Source organism: Papaver somniferum, chromosome 11 (genome assembly GCF_003573695.1).
Source record: "Papaver somniferum cultivar HN1 chromosome 11, ASM357369v1, whole genome shotgun sequence".
NCBI classification, from domain to species: Eukaryota; Viridiplantae; Streptophyta; class Magnoliopsida; order Ranunculales; family Papaveraceae; genus Papaver; species Papaver somniferum.
In genome coordinates this window covers 117,297,192-117,319,457 of record NC_039368.1, presented here as the reverse complement: position 1 = coordinate 117,319,457, position 22,266 = coordinate 117,297,192, and the positions used below count along the sequence as shown (strand labels likewise).

The 22,266-nt window shown below is 37.1% G+C and overlaps 3 protein-coding genes across 3 annotated transcripts; 2 read left to right on the top strand and 1 right to left on the bottom strand.

Moving 5' to 3' along the window:
* Nucleotides 1-8,263: 8,263 nt before the first annotated feature.
* On the top strand, nt 8,264-11,121 carry LOC113320193 (omega-3 fatty acid desaturase, chloroplastic-like). The gene is made up of 8 exons (XM_026568130.1): nt 8,264-9,051; nt 9,217-9,306; nt 9,422-9,488; nt 9,582-9,674; nt 9,769-9,954; nt 10,075-10,155; nt 10,364-10,501; nt 10,592-11,121. The coding sequence occupies exons 1-8, from the start codon at nt 8,507-8,509 to the stop codon at nt 10,781-10,783; spliced, it is 1,392 nt and encodes a 463-aa protein (XP_026423915.1). The 5' UTR covers nt 8,264-8,506; the 3' UTR covers nt 10,784-11,121.
* Nucleotides 11,122-11,573: 452 nt separating this feature from the next.
* LOC113320194 (N-(5'-phosphoribosyl)anthranilate isomerase 1, chloroplastic-like) lies at nt 11,574-13,756 on the bottom strand. Its single transcript, XM_026568131.1, has 5 exons — nt 13,625-13,756; nt 13,223-13,285; nt 12,682-13,043; nt 12,440-12,603; nt 11,574-11,993 (listed from the first exon to the last, which is right to left on the bottom strand). Exons 1-5 carry the CDS (start codon nt 13,635-13,637, stop codon nt 11,768-11,770), a joined length of 828 nt encoding a protein of 275 aa, XP_026423916.1. The 5' UTR covers nt 13,638-13,756; the 3' UTR covers nt 11,574-11,767.
* Nucleotides 13,757-18,992: 5,236 nt separating this feature from the next.
* On the top strand, nt 18,993-19,981 carry LOC113324987. The gene is made up of 2 exons (XM_026573240.1): nt 18,993-19,500; nt 19,596-19,981. Exons 1-2 carry the CDS (start codon nt 18,993-18,995, stop codon nt 19,955-19,957), a joined length of 870 nt encoding a protein of 289 aa, XP_026429025.1. The 3' UTR covers nt 19,958-19,981.
* Nucleotides 19,982-22,266: the final 2,285 nt, after the last annotated feature.

Here is a 22,266-nt window from a genome sequence, read left to right as displayed (position 1 = left end):
CAGAAAAATACAAAAAAATCAAGTATTTATCAATTCCATCATCTCTTGTTCCAAAAATAAAAAGAGAATAGTCAATGTAAAAAAGAGTCATGTAAATAGTCATTTTGTTGTTTCATTGTAATAAGCAAGGAGGGTGTATGCCATTGATGTACAACGCGAGTAATTGTGAAATACCTCCAACTCATTCACAATTCTCGTAAAGTCCGGACAGCTAGCTAGATTTCGACCTTGGTTCTTAGCCTGAGAAACTATCTCTTGGTGATTAGTAGTCATAACATCCGATCTTTCTTTACACATGTGTAGATACACTTTACACTCTTATCACATGTCTTTTTTTGTTATCAGTGCTAGGATTGTGCCTTCGATAGCTAGATTGACATCTCCATTTTGCTGTGAGCTTAACTGACTTGCACATGTCACATTTGATGGAATCTGAGCTTATATTTTGACCTAGAACTTTGTAGGTACGTTCTAAGCAAACCTTCACGAGACTTAACTCGTCCACTAGGGACACTTAGTGGTTTAAAAGGCTTAGTGCATATGCTAAATGCATTCGAGAGACCAGCGACAGTGGTATAGGTAGGATTTCCTTAGTTTTGTTTTACTTGAGGACAAGTAAAATTCAGGTTTGGGGGTATTTGATGAGTGCCAAATATTGTATATACTTGTCCCTTTTTATTGGCAATTAACTCATCTTTTGTGCATTAATTCTACATTTTATCCCATATTCTGTATTTTCATTGTTTTCAAGAATAAATATTTTTCTTACTTAATCTTGCATTTTTAGGTAATAAATGAAGTTCGGATGAGTCGCGGAGCGAAAAGAGCAGAAAAGTAGTGAAAAGCCGGGAAGAATTACGCAAGGAAGCCGCAAAGAATGGAGCGCACGTTCAAAAAAGCTAGGAATGGGCTCAAGAAGGAAGAATTGTTCTTAAAGAAGATATGGGCTTGGCATACCCAAGGCCCAAAACCCTTACCCAAACCCATTTTCTATATCCATACCCGCCTTCATTCCCGACCGTCAGATTGGATCGCATCTGCATCCTACGGTCGCTTCTTTGCCTGCGCATCAAACCTCGATACTTCCGCTTAACACTACAACACCTAACTCCATCTGGTGTCGTTAATTTTGTTGTATTATATAATCCAACGGTCGCTGCAGGATCCACTTCATCTCACCGTCAGATTGATCTTTCATCTCCATATCCCACGGTCGAGATTCGCCAAACATAGAACTCGATGATCCCGCTACACACCATAGGTATCGAACACCTATACCCATCGCCAAACACACCCTTCTCCCAAAACCATCGACTTCACCTCCCACATCCCTCTGCAGAGAAACAACCACCACCTTCTCCATCACCACCACCAACTCTGTCTTACAGCCACGAGAAATCCAACCACCACCACACCCCTCTTCCAAATCCCATCACCAACTATCTCGCCCCTTCTCTTGAGCCATCTACTTCACTAATTTCACACGTTTCTCTAAAACCCTAAGCATGTGAAAATAGTGAATTAGGTCGAGCTAGAGCAGGAAAAGGACCAGGAGAGGCAGATACAGAGTGGGTAGAAGCGTAGGAGTGAAATTCGAGAAGTATGGGTAAGTTTCTACAAACCCTAATTTCAACTGTATTTGGGGATTTTGGGGAATTGGGTGTATGAACCCTAATTATGTAATTGGGTATAAATATGGGTTGTGGGTGTTGTTGTAAAGCATGCCTGGGTTAGCCAGAGCTTCATCCAACAGGACTGGACTAGCCAGTTCCTCAACTGTGTTATTTTCAATTGTTTTGCACATTTTCAGTTCATGTTAAATTTGAATGCAATGTTTTTTCAATTTCAGTTCATGTTCTAGTTCTGTGGCTGAGGGTCTCAATGAAGCCCTAACCTGCTGTTTTGTGTACACTGATAATGCATTCTTGAATGTTAAAAATGCCTAGGAGATAATCAAACTAGCATGTCTGCATTTAGCTTTCACAATACATGCCATGTATGCATTGTAGTTAGAATTACTCTATGTGGACATAGCCACCAATCATGCTAAACCGGGCCACTGTTGAGCCTTAGGCTAGTTGTTCTTTAGGTAGACAATTAGCACTATGGAGCAATACTCTAATTGGTTTTGATTTCTCTAGCGGGGAAACTTCTTAGATATAGGTAAGACCAACATCTTAACCCATGTCATCACAAGGAAAGGAGTGTGTATTCAGTGAATGCATAATATAAGTTAGTGGTGGAGTTGGGAACCTTAGTATCATTTTCTCACTGTTTTCATTTTCTTCACTACTTTTTCCACTGTCATTCTTAGTCACTTGCTTTGCTTCCTTCCCTCACTGCCAACATCTCACAGTTATTTTTTGTCACTGCCTTGCATATAGAATTAGCTTAGGAGAATCTCAACACACACCCAGTCCCTGTGGATACGACCCGTATTTGCACACTCACTACAACTACACCGTGCACTTGCGGTATAACCGTAGGCCTATTTCTTTTGCTCTTAATTTTATACATCATCCCCGGCCTACCAGGGACGCGGCCCATGTTGTCCCGGGACCTTGTCCATGTTATGCTAGGACACTGGCCATGTTGGTCTGACTATGGGATGCGGCACATGTTGTCCCGGGAAATTGGCCATGTTGGCATGGTTATGGGACGTAGCTCATGTTGACCAGACGCGTTGTTCATGTTGATTTGGAAACTTATCTTGGCTATTTGGCCTGACATTGGCGTTGACATTTTGTTTGTATCATATAAAACATATTCAAGAAATTCATCCGCGGAAGTTCTTTGACTCGATGTGATGTTCAATGTAATTTCGTACTAAATAATATGCTTCTAATGTACTTTTATTCAAATTGGCATAGTAGCTCAATTCGAATATTTCTAATTTGTACCATCAGTGTACACTGATTAATACATGACAGTTCGTATGGCCGTGCATGAAATAATGAGAGTTCAATGGAGTGAAACTCTAAAACTTGCAGGCATATTCAAGGCCAATATAGCCATTAACTGGATACACATTCTCAATTCTCTTGCGATGCCGGGTTAGGAATTTATGTATACTTTATTTCATGTTTCTGCAGCTGGGCAGAGAAAATACTACAATTTTCTTCCTTGTCAAAATTCCACCTTCAACGGGTGGGTTCTACTACTTAATAATTTTCTCATCAAAAAGCTTTCAAGCTGACAAAGAGGCAAAGATAGTTGATCTAATACAGGATAAGAGATGATAAATCTTCTACAATATCTGGAAGAAGGCACAATTGCTTACATCACCAACACAAAGTACATAACAAAAAATTATCATGAATGGTTGATGAATGCAAATGCAGAGGCCTCTACAACAAAATTTTAAGTATATCTGGAGGAGATATGTACCTAAGAAAACATATTTTTTGCTTAGGTAGTGGTGCAAAATTCCCACCATAGGCAATGTATTGAAGAGAGGATACATCAAAGAAACTCAATGTTGTCTATAATTAAATGCCCATGGGAAAGTGAATCATTTAATACTATATTTTGCTTTTTCAGAATATGGGACTATTTTATGTCCAAAATATATAGGTATATAAGAATAATATTAAGGAGCAGTTAATACAATGGTCTCTGCATTTAGGTGAGAAAATGGGGAAAAAGAAATAAGAAAGAAGGGGTTTTCCGTTCCGCAATAATATATATAGGCTTTATGATTAAAACGAAATCGAAGAATGGTGGCTAAGAAGAGACACAAGGAGATGAAGACAATTATAAATGAGGTCAAAAGACTGATTTATTAATGGATATCACTTTAAAATTGATTTCATACATATTCATTTTGAGACTTAGTTCTCAATTGAGAGGTTTTTATGAGTTGTAACCAGTTTTAAAATTATATTGGGTCTTCGGCTCTGGTTCCCAAGCTACTATATTAAAAAAAAAAACTTAAAATATGTCGATGCTATCTAAAATTTACTTGGTGATCTAAAATATTTTGTTATGATCAAATCCGCCGCTAAAATTATCTCCCACGAATCGGATCTACATCGTCACTTTAAGATAGATTATGATTCAGAATACTCAAAATTGATTAAACTGGTATTATCTCCAAAATATGGTGGGGAATTTGGGGCTTATAGGTTTTATTTGAGACATATTACTAAAAGACTAAAGGGATCATTAGGACGTAATTCCAAAAACCCCTTAGCCAATAATTTTAAAAAATGTCTAGTTTATCCTTGACTAGTTAGTGTTAATTAATTTTTTTAGGTATTAATTAACCGTGTTAGATGTAAAATCAACTAATGTTAATCAAGCTTCAAAACATTAAACAGTCGAAAAAAATTGATTTTTATTCCGAAACACCAACAAGAATCGATGGACGCATTCGTGGACCGATTATGGATTGATGTTCTTCAGTCATGAAGGACACAAAAAATCGGTTGATGTATGTATACATAAAATCCGATTACGATAACCGGTTTCTTATTAGTCATATATAAGCCAATTTATGCTTTTTCATAGAAAAAATGCATTCATATATTTATTCATTTCAAATCAATCTAACTCCATCAATCCTTTGAACCCCTAGGCGACCATAATGGATGAGTTGTAGTCTCGTGAGGTATACAAGAGATCTACCTGCAAAATCTACACAAAACTTCTAAATCTATTATCAGAGGAATCAGAGGAATTTCTATATGATTTTACAAACACGCTGCAAAGTGATAGCTTTCATCAAATATGAATGCTTCTCCTCTTTCCTCCAAGTATTGTGCTTTTACGACTTCCTCCTACAATAACACAAAACAAACTTACCTTGTCAATGTTTTTCATTTAGAAGATCAAATAACTTAAGTTATGTAAAATAAATTCTAAAAATACTTGCAAATAGTTGCAGCGACAACCTTAAATGGATATTTCTAAAGATTCGTTGTTGGATAGCTATAAAAGCATATATCGCATTTTGGATACTACGTACCTATCATGAATTCGTGGAAGAGTTCTTTTGTTTGTATTCCCATACTCTTGTAAATATTTGATATATATCTTCGCCCAAAAGGTTTCGGTATCTACCCTTATGGAAGAGACATATACAACTTGACTTTCGGCATACCATATTTTAATGATGTCCAAACCTTCACTTGAATCAAATGATGCCATGCTTGTAGAGTATATGAAAGTAGGTGTGTGTTGTTTGAGTAGTGGATGCAGTAGGAGTGAATTGAAGATGCAAGTTTGACGCAAATTGGGTCCGTAAATGAGGTCTCTTTACATAGCGAAAGACCCGAACGACTAGTTTTTCTTTTTAAAAAGTGAAATAATTGATCACAATTCCCCCTCGTAAAAGCCCATGAAAACCGATTATGGATTGATGCCAAATAGAATCGGTCATTGTCAACACTTACCTGTTGTAGCTCTGAGAATAATAAAAAAATGCACTTTCCACCGACCATAATCGGTTCATATTGTTGCACACTAATCTGATTCTGTCTAGAAAAAGATACATAAAACTGAAAATTCTAAGGCTTGAATAATATGATTATACGGACACCTACATACACCGATTCAATGATGAAACCTAAAGATCGGTTCATAGGTATAGTCATATAGACTGATTGTGTGCTTTTATTTATAAAACATAGTTTGAAGCATGCATAAATTCATTGTACCATAAACCTATTACATACAATAATTATAAACAAAACCCATAAGTTCATTGTGCCCTAAATAAAGAAAACCATCATCAAAACAACTTTTCCGATAATTACAAAACCATTGAAAGCCTTAAAAACTTAAACTTATAATTAGATCATCACTAAGCACCAGGGAGCATCAACATCAGGAAGCTGCAATATTTGGAGCAATGACATCACCTGCATTGGAAGCAACAACAACTTCTGCTAAAGCTTCATCCATTTCTGCATAAATAATATTCATCTCTTTGTCGTGTGCCCTCCACTTGCAATTGCATCCCTTCTTTTTCTGGAAAATCTACGGTAAAAAAAACCCTCAAGTGACTAAAATCCATAACTACGAAAAGCAAAATCAAAACAAAAATCTAGTTAGGTAATTGGTGCATAAGACAATATATGTAACCCGATTATGTCTAGAAAACTTCACAAAAAAACAAAACCATAGGAATCGGTGGATAAGACATATAAATATAACCCCGATTCTGATAGGAGAATCTCAAAAGACAAGTTAAACAATCGATAAAAGAACCGTGAATATAAAAACCGATTGTAGAAGCATAAAATTTTTTTTTACCCAGAATCGGTTTATGTTCATGCAATTATAAAACGATTCGTGTTATGTTATTATAAATTCTGATTTCTACGCAGCATCGGTCTACGATAAGCATCTTATAAACCGATTCTGCTGCAGCTTCATCATGGGGTGAATAACATTACCTAGAATCCACTGAGCTAGATTCTGGGTAGAGATCAAAGATTTTGTTTTAAATATGTAAAACAATGAATAAATTAAATGTGTAAAACAATGAATAAATGTTAATAATATGACGGGTTCGATGGGGATTTGCATTACATTTGATGGATCACTAATAGTTGGACAAAAAGATTGAATCTTTCTAATTCGGGTTTATAGATTTGGTAAGATTAGAAAAATATATAAAAGTTTTATTTTATTTTAAAAGTTTAAGTTTTTGGCTGAAATAAAAATGATTTGTATTTATATACATGAGTTAGAATTAGGGATAATCTGAGACTAGATTAGTTTTTTTTGTCAAATTTAGACACCCCATAGCCATTTACATAAGTTGTGAGAAGAAATTGACATGCCTAAAATAAAACCTACAAACGTTAAATTTGCTAGGTTTTATTGCAATCAGCTTGATTTTTCAATAACAACGAAAAAAAAATCTAGCAGTGGGGAATTCCTGAATATGGGTTCCGGAATACGTCCCCACTTGGGTCACACCATAAGACATTAAACGAATCCACTTTCAGCTAGGGAAAACGTGATTATACCAAATTTTCATTTCCCATGATTATAAGATGGCAAAATGATGAGATGAAAAACGAAAACTTGTCTTAAAAATCATCAAGTACATATGGACGGCCTTACTGACTCAGTTTCAGCCTGCCAAACTCCAACGAACACACGTCAAATGAAACTCAATATCACGAGACACCGTCCATATTAACATCTGAATAAAACTTGACTTAGGTTGACTCAACCTACCCAAGCCTCGTCCATGGTCGGTACCATTGACTCTATATAAGAAGAACACCACCCTCAGTCCCTTACACACCAAACTAGGGGTGTAAATTCGGGCAGGCCAAGCCGCCCAGCCCAAAAATTAAGACAGGCCGGCCAGGCCAGGCTTAACATTTGTGAGCCCGTAAACAAATTCAGGCCGGGCAGGTCGGGTAAAAGTAGATAATTTGCTATCCAAAGACCGTCCAAAGTCCGTTTTTTATACAGGCAGGTCAGATCGGGCCGGATAGGCCACTATTTTGAATTTTTTTTCTTTTATTTTAAGTTTAAATTTTCAAATGAATGGTATTAAATGTATTTATTTTTAATACAATATCCTTTCCTTTCTAACATTGCATACTGTAAATGATAGTATTATTTTATATTTAAATTACAATGACAAACTTTTAATTTTAGCCTACAATAAATAATTAATTACAATAAACTTTCTAATAAGAAAATTTATTACCATTAATGTTTTTAAAATGCTAATTATAAGTAAAAACAACTATATATTTTATTTTTCTTGATAGAAAATTGACAATTATAAAATGGTAACTTTTAAGTCTTTTTAAGAGGATATTAAATGATTAAGGGCACATAGAAGGCTTTCTGGCCGGGCACCAGGCCGGACATCATAACTAATTGCAAAGCCCGATATCATCCAATAAATTAATCCAGGCCAGGCCGAGTGGCCCATGACGGATCATAACAGACTTTGGACTAATTCGGGTACATACGGAGTCAGGCGGGTATAAACAGACCGAGTATTTTCGGGTATTATTTACACCCCTACACCAAACAAACAGACCAAAGAGAGATTTTCTAGCACCAAAACTTACTATACATAAAAAAAAGACTCCCCAAAAAGCTCCACAAAGTTATAGACGTTCCACATTTGACCACGTAGGCCCTTTTCACCCGTAGGTCCCACCACCATAGTCTTGCAAAATGTCTAGTTAATAGTTTTACACGAGGAGTTTCCATAATCAGACGGCTGCTGGTAAATCCAACCATATTTATATCGCAGAAAGAAAAGATAGAAAGAGAGAGGGGGGTTTAGGGGTCACAGAAAAGAAGAAGAGGAGGAGAATTTAAGAGAATCTCTCTAACATTATCTTCTTCTTCTTCTCTTCTTGAATTCATATTCATTAGTTATTAGTATAAAGATAGATTCTTTGGTTTCTTCATTTACCCTCTTCACCTTTTTTTTTTTTTTCTGTTTCTGGGGGTTTGGTGAGAAGGAGAGAACCCAAAACAAAACTTGTTTTCTGTTCTCTCTTGAAAAAATAAGATAAAAATGGCAACTTGGGTCTTATCAGAATGTGGTTTAAGACCTTTGCCTCGTCTAATACCAAAACCCAGAACAGGATTGTTATCAAACAGCAACAGAAGTAGTATTAAGCTGCCTTTGGGTATTGTTAATAAAAAGATTGAATCAGTTGGTTCAAGAGATCTTAATCAGATTTGGTTCAATGGGGCAGCAGTATCTAATAATAATGGAAGCAGAAGTAAAGATTGGGGATTGAAAGTTAGTGTGCCATTACAGGTTGCATCTTTAGATGGCGAAGAAGAAGAAGAAAAGGTGAATGGGTTTATGAAGAATTCAGAATTTGACCCAAGTGCACCACCACCATTTGGATTAGCTGATATAAGGGCGGCTATTCCTAAACATTGTTGGGTTAAGAATACATGGAAGTCTATGAGTTATGTACTTAGAGATGTTGTTATTGTCTTTGGTTTGGCTGCTACTGCCGCTGCTCTTAATAATTGGATTGTTTGGCCGCTCTATTGGGCGGCTCAGGGAACTATGTTTTGGGCATTATTTGTTCTTGGTCATGACTGGTAAGATTGAATTCCTTAATACTTATCTTTTGTTTTCCGATGTTGAATTTTGATTACTCGTAACCTTAATTTAGGATGAGTTCTTGTTTTTTTTAGATGTTGAATTTTGAATTCTCATTTCTTGGTTTTGATTGAAAAGGATTGGTTTGAAATCTATTTTTGCAGTGGTCATGGAAGCTTTTCTAACAACCACAAGTTAAATAGCGTGGTGGGGCATATTCTTCACTCGTCAATTCTAGTACCATACAATGGATGGTATGTTCAATTCTAGTATTATTCATGTATTTGTTGTTAGCGCATGCTGTAGTGTCTAGGATTAGGAAATTTAGAAAGTATGGTGTTAACCAAATGCGTATTCGTCTACATACAGGAGAATTAGTCATAGGACTCACCATCAAAACCACGGTCACGTCGAGAATGATGAATCATGGCACCCGGTTAGTACTTTGTTGTCTATTATTGCTCTTATGAAAATGAATTCTGCTTAATGAAAATGCCTTGTGTAACCTTTTTTTCTTGTTCTGTCTCAGTTGCCTCAGAAGATCTATAGGAGCCTAAACGCAGCTACAAAGAGTTTGCGGTTTACAGTGCCTTTTCCCCTCCTTGCTTATCCATTCTACTTGGTGAGTTTATTGTTGCATGGATGAATGTGGATTACGGATGTTCAGCGGTGAAATTAAATGGATAAAGTTTGATTATTCTTGTTGTTTGATGCAGTGGAGTAGAAGTCCTGGAAAGACGGGTTCTCACTATAACCCTAACAGCGATTTATTTGTTCCAAATGAGAGGAAAGATATTATCACCTCCACAGCGTGTTGGACAGCTATGGTTGGTTTGCTTGTGGGTTTATCTTGTACAATTGGTCCTATGCAAGTGCTTAAGCTCTACGGGGTTCCCTACTGGGTATGCTCGCCTTCTCGGCTCCTTGTTGTATATTTGAAGTTTAGAGGCTTCCTTCTTACTTCTGCTAGTGTTTATGCATGGTTATTAAATGATCTCACTTTGATTTTATTTCAAATGCAGATCTTTGTCATGTGGTTGGATTTCGTAACTTACTTACATCACCATGGCCATGAGGAAAAGCTTCCATGGTATCGTGGAAAGGTATTTATTTATTTATTTATTTTCAGAATTTCTCTTAAATAACCGAAGTTTGCTGAGAATTACCAACTTATGGAACTGAAATACCAAGAATTGTATACATAAATTGTGGAAGAACTTACAGTTTTAGGCAGTGGATAAATGCATGCTTGCAGCGTTTGTGGAATTTTGTTTGAAAAGTGTCAGTAATATTTGAATTTGCACTGAACAGGCATGGAGTTACTTGAGAGGAGGCCTTACAACAATTGATCGTGATTATGGTTGGATTAACAACATCCACCATGATATTGGAACTCATGTGATACATCACCTCTTCCCACAAATACCACATTATAACCTTATAGAAGCAGTGAGTATCATTTCTGAAACACAAAATGAATGCTGAACGAAAATTTGAGTTTTATAATACTAAGATGTTCCTTTATTCTTGACACTGTAGACAGAGGCAGCTAAACCAGTGCTCGGGAAGTACTACCGAGAACCGAAGAAATCTGGACCCATACCATTTCATTTAGTCGATACTTTAGTAGAAAGTTTGAAAAAAGATCACTATGTTAGTGACACAGGGGATATCCTATTCTACCAGACTGACCCTCAAATTGCTGGTACTTCAGAAGAGAAGTCTGCTTAAAGCTGCAAAGACAAGCAAGATTTTTCAATGAGGAAGCTCCTGTTCGTACATTATGTATCAAAATCCTTTTCAACAGTTATGGATGAAATTCTTCGATGAGGAAGCTCCTGTTCTTCTACCCCGGTAGTCCGAAATAAGTCATTTTCCTTCCAAAACATGGACAGGAGAAAGTAATTGTTTCGTATAAATGTGACTAGGGTTGATCAATCTACCAATCTTTGTAATACATATACTTCTGTTCAGATTAGAGCAAATCTTTGTAATACTATCTATTAGAGCATATGCTAAGTGGTATTTTAACAAAATGGGTGTTTTACAGCAAATCGTTATTGTTTGTATTTCTTCTTTAGATAAAGACATCAATTACAATATTCAGAGAATGTCTCCATCTCAGTATGTAAATGTTGTGGAGGAGATTCACTTTCATTCTTGAGCCTCCACAACCACAACGACAATAACCTCCCGGAAAAAATCAATAGGAAAAGGATAATACTTGGTCACATCTTTGTACCCCAACTGAAATATGAAGCTCTTCAGCGATGGACAGTATCAACAACTGGATTTCTGTCTTCTTATTCGTTTGTAACATGCACCGGTGATGATATCCAAGACTGATAGGTTCTTGGGGCAGACTTATGCAAACTCTAGGCAACGGCGGAGGTGCATGTATCATTTCATCTGGAGCCTATCAATAAATGTAGGATAAAAATTGTGAAGAAATACGCAACGAACAAAGGGGGATAAGTAATTGAAATTTGCAATTCTTGGTCTGTTGACACGATTAGATTGGGTAGTTTAGGATTTAAGCATTTTATGAGCTCATCAGAAAGTTACTACAATGGGACAACAACATATTGCCATATTTGTGCCCGAATTGCATTAGGAGCTCATCATCAGTGGATTATCTGCTTGAACCTCAGATTGTTGATATCCTTTTAGTTTGCAATGAATGGAGATATATTACTACTGGTTCTCTCAGTGAGATCAATATCTCACAGAATTCACTGCAGACATGAATGATGATATCCGAGATGGATCCTTTTGGATGCCATCGGAGCCGCAAATGCCACTGCTGACATCAATTCCATGCGGTTTAAGAGTAACAAGGGCTTCACAGACATTTTCTGGATGAATCCCTCCAGCTAAGAGCCATCCATGTTTACTTGTAATATGTGGTAGCTGAAACTTAGTCCAATTGAATCCTTTGCCACTGTAAACACAACAATCAACACTCAGTTCATTGGAAGATTATAAAGAATGGAAGACCAAAAAGAAATTCAAAAGTATTATCCTGAACACATACTATAGGATTGTTTCTAGGTAGAACAACCACATACTATAGGATCTAAATAATGAAGTGAAATAGCCCACAAAATCGTCATAACCACAATTTAGACTACCCATCTGGATACCTGAACACACATCACCAAACCAAGAAAACTAATGGTATAATCCACCTATTGAATCTGTATTGAACTTGATGATACATAGTATTCACAGGGAGCCGCCAGAGAAAATGTACTTTTAATTAGTTGGAAGAGAGAACATAGAATGGCATTCGCTATTGTTTTTTCATAAATAGTATTCTCTCCTATGCACAAATTGGTTGATGAATGAAAGGGGGGAAAAACTACAAGCACGAGAATTATTTCTCACCTGCCACCTTTGGCAGAATCAACCAGGATCCAATCTGCTAAAGTACAATCTTCATCAGCAATCTGGTTTAGAAGATCTCCATCTTCATTAGCATGAAGCACATAGACAATTCGTCTTTCTTGCTGCAGAATCGGAAAAGCCTCTCTAGAACAATTTCCATGAAGCTGCATATCTTTCACATAGTCATAATCTTAATTTATTCATATATGCAACACCTTCTTTTAACTTTGACGGTTTTTTACCTGCACAAGGTCAAGTTCTGCTGCATCAGATGCCCTTAAAATCGTGTTTGCGTCGTCATCTACAAATACACCAACAGCCTCTGCCCCATAAGTCTTTGCAACTTTTGAAATCTCTTTAGCAACAGATAGTGACACTGAACGTTTTGACTTGGGCCAAATGATCATTCCAATAAGATTTGCACCAGCTTCTGCAGCCATAGCAGCATCTCTAGCAGATGTGATTCCACACATCTTCACTAATGGTAGATCGCGTCTGCAGTTTTCTTGAACAGGTGAAATACTGGAAGACTCGGATATCCCTGATCTTATTATACCTAATCTCAACTTGTTTGTTGAGAAGCCCAACTGTCTCACATGATAACCTGCAAAATTGCCGCATTCCATGAGTAATTTGGCGAGTTTAATGCATTGGTGTAGGGATAAGGAGTTCTTCTTCTATACTACTATATACACAACGAATTATAACAAGCATCAATAAACTGTTCGACTCTTTAGCACATTTGCATAGATAATAATAATGAATCAAGGAAATCAACAATACCATTTTTTGGTGTTTTTTGGAAGTTAAGAATGTTGGGTTGAACATGATTTGCTAATATCGATCCTGAAAAGCAATCCAAACAAGAGTAAGCTTACCACATAATCAAGCTCACAATACCAAATTATTAAGAGTTTCCAAAAGAATCAATTAGTCACACAATTCTCCAGAAAACAACCATGATATGTGAAGCAATATCAAACAGATATATTAGCTTCACATCATCGAATTGTAGAAGTGGTATGCGCCGTTAAAGCTTTCTAAGAAGCAATTTATCAAACAGTTAACGTTCAACTATTTTCTCAACCTCATTTCCTACTATGAGGATAATGTATTTGAAGAACTCAAATTATCAGCGAAATATTTTAAGTATAGAAATAGGATGAATAGAGATGGGGTACTTGCCTTTAAGCATCATCTTTGCTACAATTTTAGGGCAACTCTTCTCCTTTTGATACACTGAGAAGTTTGCTATGGTTTTCTTTCTTACAGAGAGGAAATAGAGGAGGAAGAAGGTGATATGGGCCTAATTTTGAGTTCATGTGCGAGTTTCAAACTGAATTGGGCAAGTTATTATTTTAGGGGTGAGCATGGGCCGGTATGGACCCGTTTTTAGTCCATCCGCATCCAATCCAATTAATTACGGATTTAAAATTTTGCATCTGCATCCAATCCAACATCCAACGGATTTGCATCCAATGGATTCACGGATAAACGGATTGAGTACGGATAATCCAATAGATTGTTTTAGTTAAAATCATAATCCAAAAATAAAACCGACATAGAGGACTTCTTATAGGGCCTACACATTTTGTATACGTATATAAATATAAAAGTGGCATGGACAACACTCCAACCAAACACCTCAAAAATTCCTAAATTATCTATATGTTTTCTACAAACTATATTAATGTCATGAATCTAACTGTATATTTCCCGTTCAGATATAATAGGTTATGGTATGGGGCGGGTATGGGGTGGGGACCTTGAATCCCATCCCCACCCCATCCCAGCATCACTACTTCGGGGATTCACCATACCCCGCCCCGTTCCCCGTCTATACGGGTAAAACCCTAACCCATAGGGGCGGGTCCTCACGGGGATGGGTTTGGGTGGGGAAAATTGTCATCCCTAATTGGGAACGGTTCACGAACCCGATTGGAAAATCGTAGTGAACTGATTTTTTAATGTTGGTATATAAGGCTTAAGGTTGGTGAACCTGGTTGGCGAACTGTGTCCATCTGATTTCATAAGCCAAGTACAGTTGGCGAACCAAGTTCGCAAAATGTGTCCATCGAGTTCTCGAGTCGAGTAAGGATTTGCGAACCTGGTTCACGAACCGTAGCTGCATGACTCGTACACTAGCCTTACGGTTCTCGAATAGTCTCGCCAACTGCGCCACTAAAATCTAGCAGATGCCAAAGAATTATTTTTCAAATATGTTTAGAATTGCTATGACTCTCTTAAACACTTTTAAGACTTCATAAATCACTTAAACACTTATGTGTGTGCATCATGATTAAACTCTTTAGTGTTTTGATGAACATCATATTGCTTATTGTTCACATGGCATATTTGCCAGTCCGAACAAGTCATTATACACGGTTCCAGAACCTGACCACTGAGTATACTCTTATATTGTATTTTCAAGGCCTAAAGTGTTTGCTTGATTCCCAAGTTATCTTAGCTTGAATTCTAAGCAACCCTCAGTCTTTAAAATATATAAATAGAGATGCTCTTTCAACTAGGAAATTCAATCCCTGACACTTTGTGTCCTAGTTGACCTAGAGTCGTCCTCTATAAACCTAGGTTTCCTCTGAGAAATATAATTAGGTATGCGACTAAAAGACTTCGCTTTGGGGATTTGTGGATCCAGGTCGGACTATGTTCTACCTTGATAGTTCGTGTATCCTAATCTTGCTTTTCTGCTATCGAGGTTTTCGTAATCTCTTTAAGGCAAGATAGATAGAAATTGCAAAGTTCTCTTCGTCTCAGATTTTGTGATTCCTCGAGATTGATATTTGAAAATTGGCCTTAAGTGATCTTTTGAAGATTTTACTTGAGAGGTGGTTAAGAATCTAGGCTGCTCTTCGGGAGTCGTAAGTTCCGGATTTGTGAGGTTTACTAGCTTGTCTATTGCAACATATTTCCGCACCTTGATCTCTCGATCTAACTGGAAATTAAATAGGCTTATCAGCTAAGGGAATCAAGTGCGTAGAGCCTTGCGAGGTTCAAGAGACGTAAAGAGCGCGGTTGTAACTGAATCGCTTGAAGGGTTGATTTGGTATCATCTACATTCCATCCAGAAGCCTGATAGTAGTCTAGTGTCTGTAGTTGGTTAATGCAACTCGGTCTTCAAATCTGGACAAGGTCCCGAGGTTTTTCTGCAGTTGCGGTTTCCTCGTTAACAAAACTTCTTGTGTTTTTCCTTTTCCGCATTATATTTTTATCTTTATAATATGTTGTATCTTTCTTTCGGCATATTGAAAGCGAGTATTTTAACAGTTTATCAAGCCAGCCACCATTATAAAATGTAGAAAAAGATGAACGTGGCGACATTCAGAAATGCAAGAATGAAATTACAAGTAATTATGAATCCTCAAAGACGAATCCTCAATTTTAAAAGCTAAAAAGGTCCCAAGTAATTATGAAATTCCTATTGTCTTCAAAGAAAAGTGATTGGCTTTAAACCCAGCCAACATAATTGGTTTGTTACTTGCACACTCGAAGAGTGTGCACAAAATTGAACTCATAAGAGCAAAGGCTATGGAGTGAGGGTTCTCATTCAATATAAATGAGTGTCACTGGATTTGACCAAATTAGGTGCTACGATGGAGTGAGAACACTCACTCATTCCTCAGTAATCATTCACACACTCACTGGATCGAAGGAGTGGGCCACAGTGGACACTAAGCGGCTGAAAATCAGCCGGTTGAAGGGAAAAAAAACACCTTGAACAAGCTAATGATCATCCTATCAAACATTTTTTTAGCTTTGTTATTTATTTTAAATTCTGAAAACAGGTCCCACACTAATTTTATTAATAAAAATCACTAAATAAATCTAAAACGGCTAAAGAAACGCCGTCTAAGTGATTATTTTTTTTAAGCTGCCTTTAGTTTATTTTCTTCTCCTTTCATAATGCAAAAAACACTCTTACGTTTTGTCTCTCACTGGATTCGGTAGTGAACGAACGTAAAACACATCAGTAAATGCATCAGGCATGCTTTCTAGTTTGGTTCTGGAACGCAACTTGCAATTGATTCGAAAACAGAAAATGTTTGGTCAAAGTTTTGAAGTTACTGTTGACGCCCAACAACACAATTTGGTAACTGGTCTTAATAAAAACGACTAAACATACAGTGGATGGTCGGTCTATAACTGTAGCTCAGCATTTCTCTCCCTAAAACAGTAGACCACAGTGACGCAGGCATGCATGCCTATTCAGTAATTATTGTGTGTTTTAGAATTTTAGAACAGGACCTGACTCTTAACAGTTTTTCTAGTCAGAGAAGAAGAAGAGAAGAGAATCCAACATTAATACTTTGAATAACCAACACAAAGCCTTAGGAAAGTCAGCAAATCCGGCCTTGATTACCCGCTTTCTCTATCTCTATTTCAATCGAACAAAACACGGTCCTACCCCTACTCCCTGACACCTACAAAAGTTGGTCGCCTCACTTATTAAATTTTACCCCCAAGTGCCTTGATGGTACTACGTGGAAAATTCAAACAAAACCAGTAAGTTGGAGGCCACCACATTGAAGATAGATGGCTGGACCTTACTCAAAACCCCTCTATGTCACTTTTCTTTCCCGTTGAAGCTTCCTAATATCTTTTTCGGCAAAACTATTTATTTTTATAATATTTTCTATTACTAGAAAATAAAAATATAAAAGACTAGCGCTATCACTTATCCACATGCACAATGGACAAAAACATATCCTTCAGAAGGGAAAAAGAAAACACATTCTAAGTCGTCAAATTTATTATTATTGAGATATACATAAATAACCTGGCGAGATTGGGCTATACCCAAATTAATTGGGGTATATTCATTTTGTTCCCATCCAAAACAGTGTGCTAAGAGATGTTTAAAAGATGTTAAAATACGAAATCACCCTTATATTGATACCCTGCCTAATCAGTCCAAAACAAATTTTTTTCTCAAATGCTTTAGAAATTAAAAATCAAAACGAAACTAAAAAGAAAAAAAATTGGCTACGGAATTTGAGATTGGGTATGATTTCATATTCTTATCAAACAGCCGGCAGGGTATTTATTTGTCGACCTTGCCGACTAATATCAGTCGACAGGGTGTTTTTTTGTCGACCTTGCCGACTTTTCATATCTGAAAATAGCATTTACAGGGTCGGCACGGTATTCATCCTTATACCTTGCCGACTTTTCATCTCTGAATTAGCATTTACAGGGTCGGCACGGTATTCATCCTTATACCTTGCCGACTAATCATGCATTTGTAACACCTTTCTCTGTATGTCAAAGAGCCTATGGTCGACATGGTATTTTTTGTCGATCTTGTCGACTATAAGTTAGCCGGCAAGGTAAGAAATCAATAAGCATGCCGGCCAAAGTTAGTCGGCATCTTCTTCATTCGTTGACCCTGCCGACTTTTCATAATTTCAGAATTGAAAGTATTGATTAAATTCTTTAGTTTTGAGTATGATTCATACATCAGCTTTACAATCCCCTTTTTAGAAGTGTTTGGATAATATGTTTTCATTTCTGTTGCAAAAAGAATTCTCAAAACAATTATTTTCATCAAAAATCTTCCGACATGAGTTCAATCAAAAACAAAATTTCATAAATTAAATTCATAAATTTTAATCTACTCGATTAATCAATCTAAACTCAATTAATTACACTAATCGATTTTTTTAGTGTTAATTAAACAAGTTTATGTTAACCATTTAGAAAAAACATGATTAAAGGATAGCTTCTTTTACTTCAAAATGATCTGGGTTTTGTCTCATTAAATATACTCCAATTAATTTGGGTATCCCCAATCAAGTGAGGATAAATAAACGTAAAATTTGATGATTGGTTTAAAAGCAGATGTTCATTATGTAGTTATAGGCTCGAATATCTTCCCTTTTAGTAGTTTTTGTTATGGTTTAATTAATTTCTATTTCCTGATGCAAAAATATTATATGATGATAATCACAATCGTGCGCATTCGATAGGAAAATAGGAGGATCTCCTTCCCGACCACACTCTTTACGAGCAGATTTAGCTAAATTATTAGCAACACCAAGAGTAGTCCGTCTTGTACTAGTACTAGTTAATGACATTCAAATTGTATTGGGATAGTAAAAGCCCGCTCAACTGTCCTAGACACTCATTTTCCATGACAAAACAGTGATGGCATGCTTTTCCTCAGTGTCTCTTTAATTCAAATCTCTGTTGCTTACCTTTTTATCATCCCTTGGTATTCACAACAATTTAAACCCCAAAAAAACCCCATTCCACTCTTTTTCTTTCACATTCACTCTGTTTCCAAATGAAGATATCTTTTTCCCTGTCATCTTCTCCTTCAACTTCAAATTCTTCAGATACAAACTTGAGCAACTCTCAGAATGTCACAACCAAGTGTTTCTCTAGTATTATACGACGTTTTCTCGGCGTCGGCGGTTTCCGAACGCACCCGTTCGACTGCATTAAAGAACCGAACCAAGTCCAACGTGACGATGATGAATTCACATTGCTTGATCAGAAGAAGACTCCATCAACACCAGGGTTGATTGCTAGACTAATGGGTTTAGAAACAATGCCAGAGTTGGATTTGATGATGACTGAGAAGAAGAAAAAGAATCCAGAGTCGATTGGACGAAGCCGGTCGACAAACTCAGTCGATTTCTCGGCTAAAATAGACCAGAATCATCATCGGAAACACCGGCGGGTTAAGTCTTCGTTGTCGTTTCTAGAAATGCCGGAATGTTTTGAGCTTGAGAATGATGAATTCTTGCTCCTTACGTTCGAAAATGATGAGGAAGAACATAAGGAGAGGGTGAAATGTGATGTCAACAAGAATGAAAGATTGCAGAGAAGGAATAAGATTAGAAACGATTTGGGTTTAGTTCATCCACTCAAGGAAATCATATCTGATAACAACGGATCGAATTCAACGAAAGCGAAAAACCGAAAGAGTGGTTTACAGAAGAATGTTGATGAAGTAGTGCCAGAGTTGGAAAATTGGAGTCCCAATTCTGTTCTTAATCTCGACGAATTCCAACTTGACAATGATTCTTCTTCCCTCTCAGGTAACTTTTCTTTTCTTTTACTTTTTTTCAGAATTCAAATCTTTAACTTATAAAAATTCAATCTTTTTAAGCAATTTCATGTGATGTTCTAACAGAAGAAGAATTGAAGGAGAGGAATTCAAATTCGAGATGGAAACTGTCGACGGATACTGCAAGTTCAGACTCCACGTCGCAGCATTTTCCGGTGACCGACATTTTGGAGTTCAGAACAAATGGTAGTGTTGAATTAACAAAGGCGGAATTCAGTGCTACTGGTAACTGCAAAGAAATGTGGCAACAAGTATGCAAGTTGACAGAAGATGACATGGAAACAACAAGTTGGCTGCTAAAAAAGCAAGTACAGAGAATGGAAGAATGGGTAGAGATTGCAGCCGAGTTTGGACAAGAAATTCTCGACCGTCTTCTGCAAGAAGTTGTAACAGAAGTTGGTGAATTTACAGATTTTGCAGTGTCTTAGTAGTTATCATATGGAAATGTAATAAGTAACCAAAATGTAATTGTGAATAAACCTTAACATTAATATTTTTTAGTTTTTTACTCATCTTTGTTAACTGTGCTCGGCATCAAGGTGTCGAATTCACACTCAGAGACTAAGAGAAATGGTCAGTATTCATTACCAGTGCAGCCGGAATCGACTCGAGTACGTACGTTGTCTGATCTCAACCAACGAATATTGACATAGGTGGTTAATTAGGCTCATCATACAGTGATTTAAAATTCGAAATGAGTCCAACGTTCACCAGAAAGCTAGATTTGGGACCATTACAGACATGATGAGTAGCTCTGTAGCTACAAAATCTGGATTGAAAAAAAATAGGTCTCCATTGAAGACTTGATAAGTAGCTCTGTAGCTACAAACAGCAAGCAATGAGAAAACCAGTTGAGCTGATCGGTGACTAATCACTGCATAATAGCACAAATGTACGGAACATTGCCCAAGTAGGATTTGGGTTATTTTTTTCTGGATTTGCATGGAAGTATTTGGTTGTGCTTAGGGGGGCAAGACGGTATGAGAATTTATTATAGAAAGTTTAAAGGAATGTTTCAAGTTCTCTGAGCGTCCATAGTGGGAGAGTAAACCTAAATATTTGGTCTTTTGAACAGACGTAGTGGAACGTACTATCGATCAAATTTTGATCAACGATTAAAACCCAGAGTATATTTGGTCTGGGACCAAGACTAAACCTAAATATAGTCGAGCATTGGTATACTTCATGCCCCACCACCAGGCGGACATATAGTGTACGTCCCACATCAGGCGGACGTATATTTCACGTCCCACATCAGGCGTTGGTATAGTCTACGCTCCACATGGGGCGTACGTAAAGTCTACGCCCCATTTTTTTTTTTTAATTTTTGTATGGGGCGGGCATTATACCCCGCCCCATTCTTTGTTTTCAAAACCATTTTAGTGGGGCGGGCTTTATACCTCCGCCCACTTCTTTCATTTTTTTTTTTTTTTTTTTTAGAATCTACCCAATCAGGCGTTGGTATAGTCTACGCCCCACACCAGGCGAACGTATAATGTACGTCTGACCAAATTTAGTCTTTCCACCGTAGCGTCACACACCATACTAAACCCAAAATTTGATCTTTTTTTCCCTCTTTGGTCTTTGGTTATACTCGCACCACTGCAGTTGCTCTCAGCCTAATAAAATACAACGGCTGCCCAAAGAAAAAGGGAAAGGAGCCAAAAAAAAAAAAAGAAGAAGAAGAAGTGGGTAAACAAAACACCAAACACCGGTACTTCTCCACGCCTTCTCAAACATGGCGATAGAGATTTCCATCTTGGCGTTTGATTCCGCCAAAAGAAAAAAGAAAAAAAAAAAACTTAAATCTTCGTATCTCTAATACTTGCTAAATTTACTTTCATGTTGTAAAAGGTTCTTGCAAATCTTTACAGGCGAATTCAGCACATTCCTCCCGGTTGTAATGACATAGTTGAACGGGTTATGGAACCACGATGAGGAGATAACTGCAATATCGTCAAAGCCGGCGGAAGCGTTAGGTTCGCACTACTATGAGGTATCTCAATATCGCCAAGAACACAATGACACACACAAGAAGAACAAGTATTTAACGAGGTTGAATCCTCGGGAAGAAATAAGCAATTTTATATACCACCATATAGGTTGGAATATACAAAGCCTTAGACGAGAAGAAGAGAACTTTTTACTTAGTTCTGGTGTGTTTTCTCTAGTTCTCTCTATGGGTATTTACACATATCAATAGGGATCGACACATTCCTTAATAAGGATTATTTTCCTACAAGTATAGCGTTTCCTAACTTAACTCTAAGAGACAAACCTCTTAAGTTGCTATACTTAGGACACTAGTAATTGGTTTCCCAAACCAACTAGATTTCCTAATCTAGTCCTTGACCATCCTACCAACAATTATCCACCTAGGATCATGCATTCATGCATGAGACGATTAATAGATAAAATCACCTCCATCTTCCAACGTCGATTGAACCATCACTGGATGCCTACGTATCCTCAATAGGAATCAAACCCGACCGTAGTTCTCTCAAATGGCCTTGCTAGAAGACCTCCACCAGGTTCTGAAGAACCTCTACCCCAAAACGACCTTTCACCAAACCGGAAGGATGTGGATCAATTTCGAACAATGTCGAAACTTGATCCCAGATACTACTTTAGTCAACATATCAGCTGGATTGTGTTTGTTATCGATCTTCACAAGTAGAATGTCTTCTTCTTCAAGAATTTCTCTCACAAAGTGAAATCGTACGTCTATAAGTTTGGT

Bases quoted from the DNA above. Each gene is read 5' to 3' on its own strand.
- LOC113320193 (XM_026568130.1), top strand. From the start codon at position 8,507: ATGGCAACTTGGGTCTTATCAGAATGTGGTTTAAGACCTTTGCCTCGT. The intron at 9,955-10,074 runs GTATGCTCGCCT...TTTCAAATGCAG, and splicing joins TCTACGGGGTTCCCTACTGG to ATCTTTGTCATGTGGTTGGA. The intron at 10,156-10,363 runs GTATTTATTTAT...TGCACTGAACAG, and splicing joins TTCCATGGTATCGTGGAAAG to GCATGGAGTTACTTGAGAGG.
- LOC113324987 (XM_026573240.1), top strand. From the start codon at position 18,993: ATGGGTTTAGAAACAATGCCAGAGTTGGATTTGATGATGACTGAGAAG. The intron at 19,501-19,595 runs GTAACTTTTCTT...ATGTTCTAACAG, and splicing joins TGATTCTTCTTCCCTCTCAG to AAGAAGAATTGAAGGAGAGG.
- LOC113320194 (XM_026568131.1), bottom strand. The intron at 12,604-12,681 runs GTAAAAAACCGT...AAAGATATGCAG, and splicing joins CAGAACTTGACCTTGTGCAG to CTTCATGGAAATTGTTCTAG. The intron at 11,994-12,439 runs GTGAGAAATAAT...TTGTGTTTACAG, and splicing joins GATTCTGCCAAAGGTGGCAG to TGGCAAAGGATTCAATTGGA.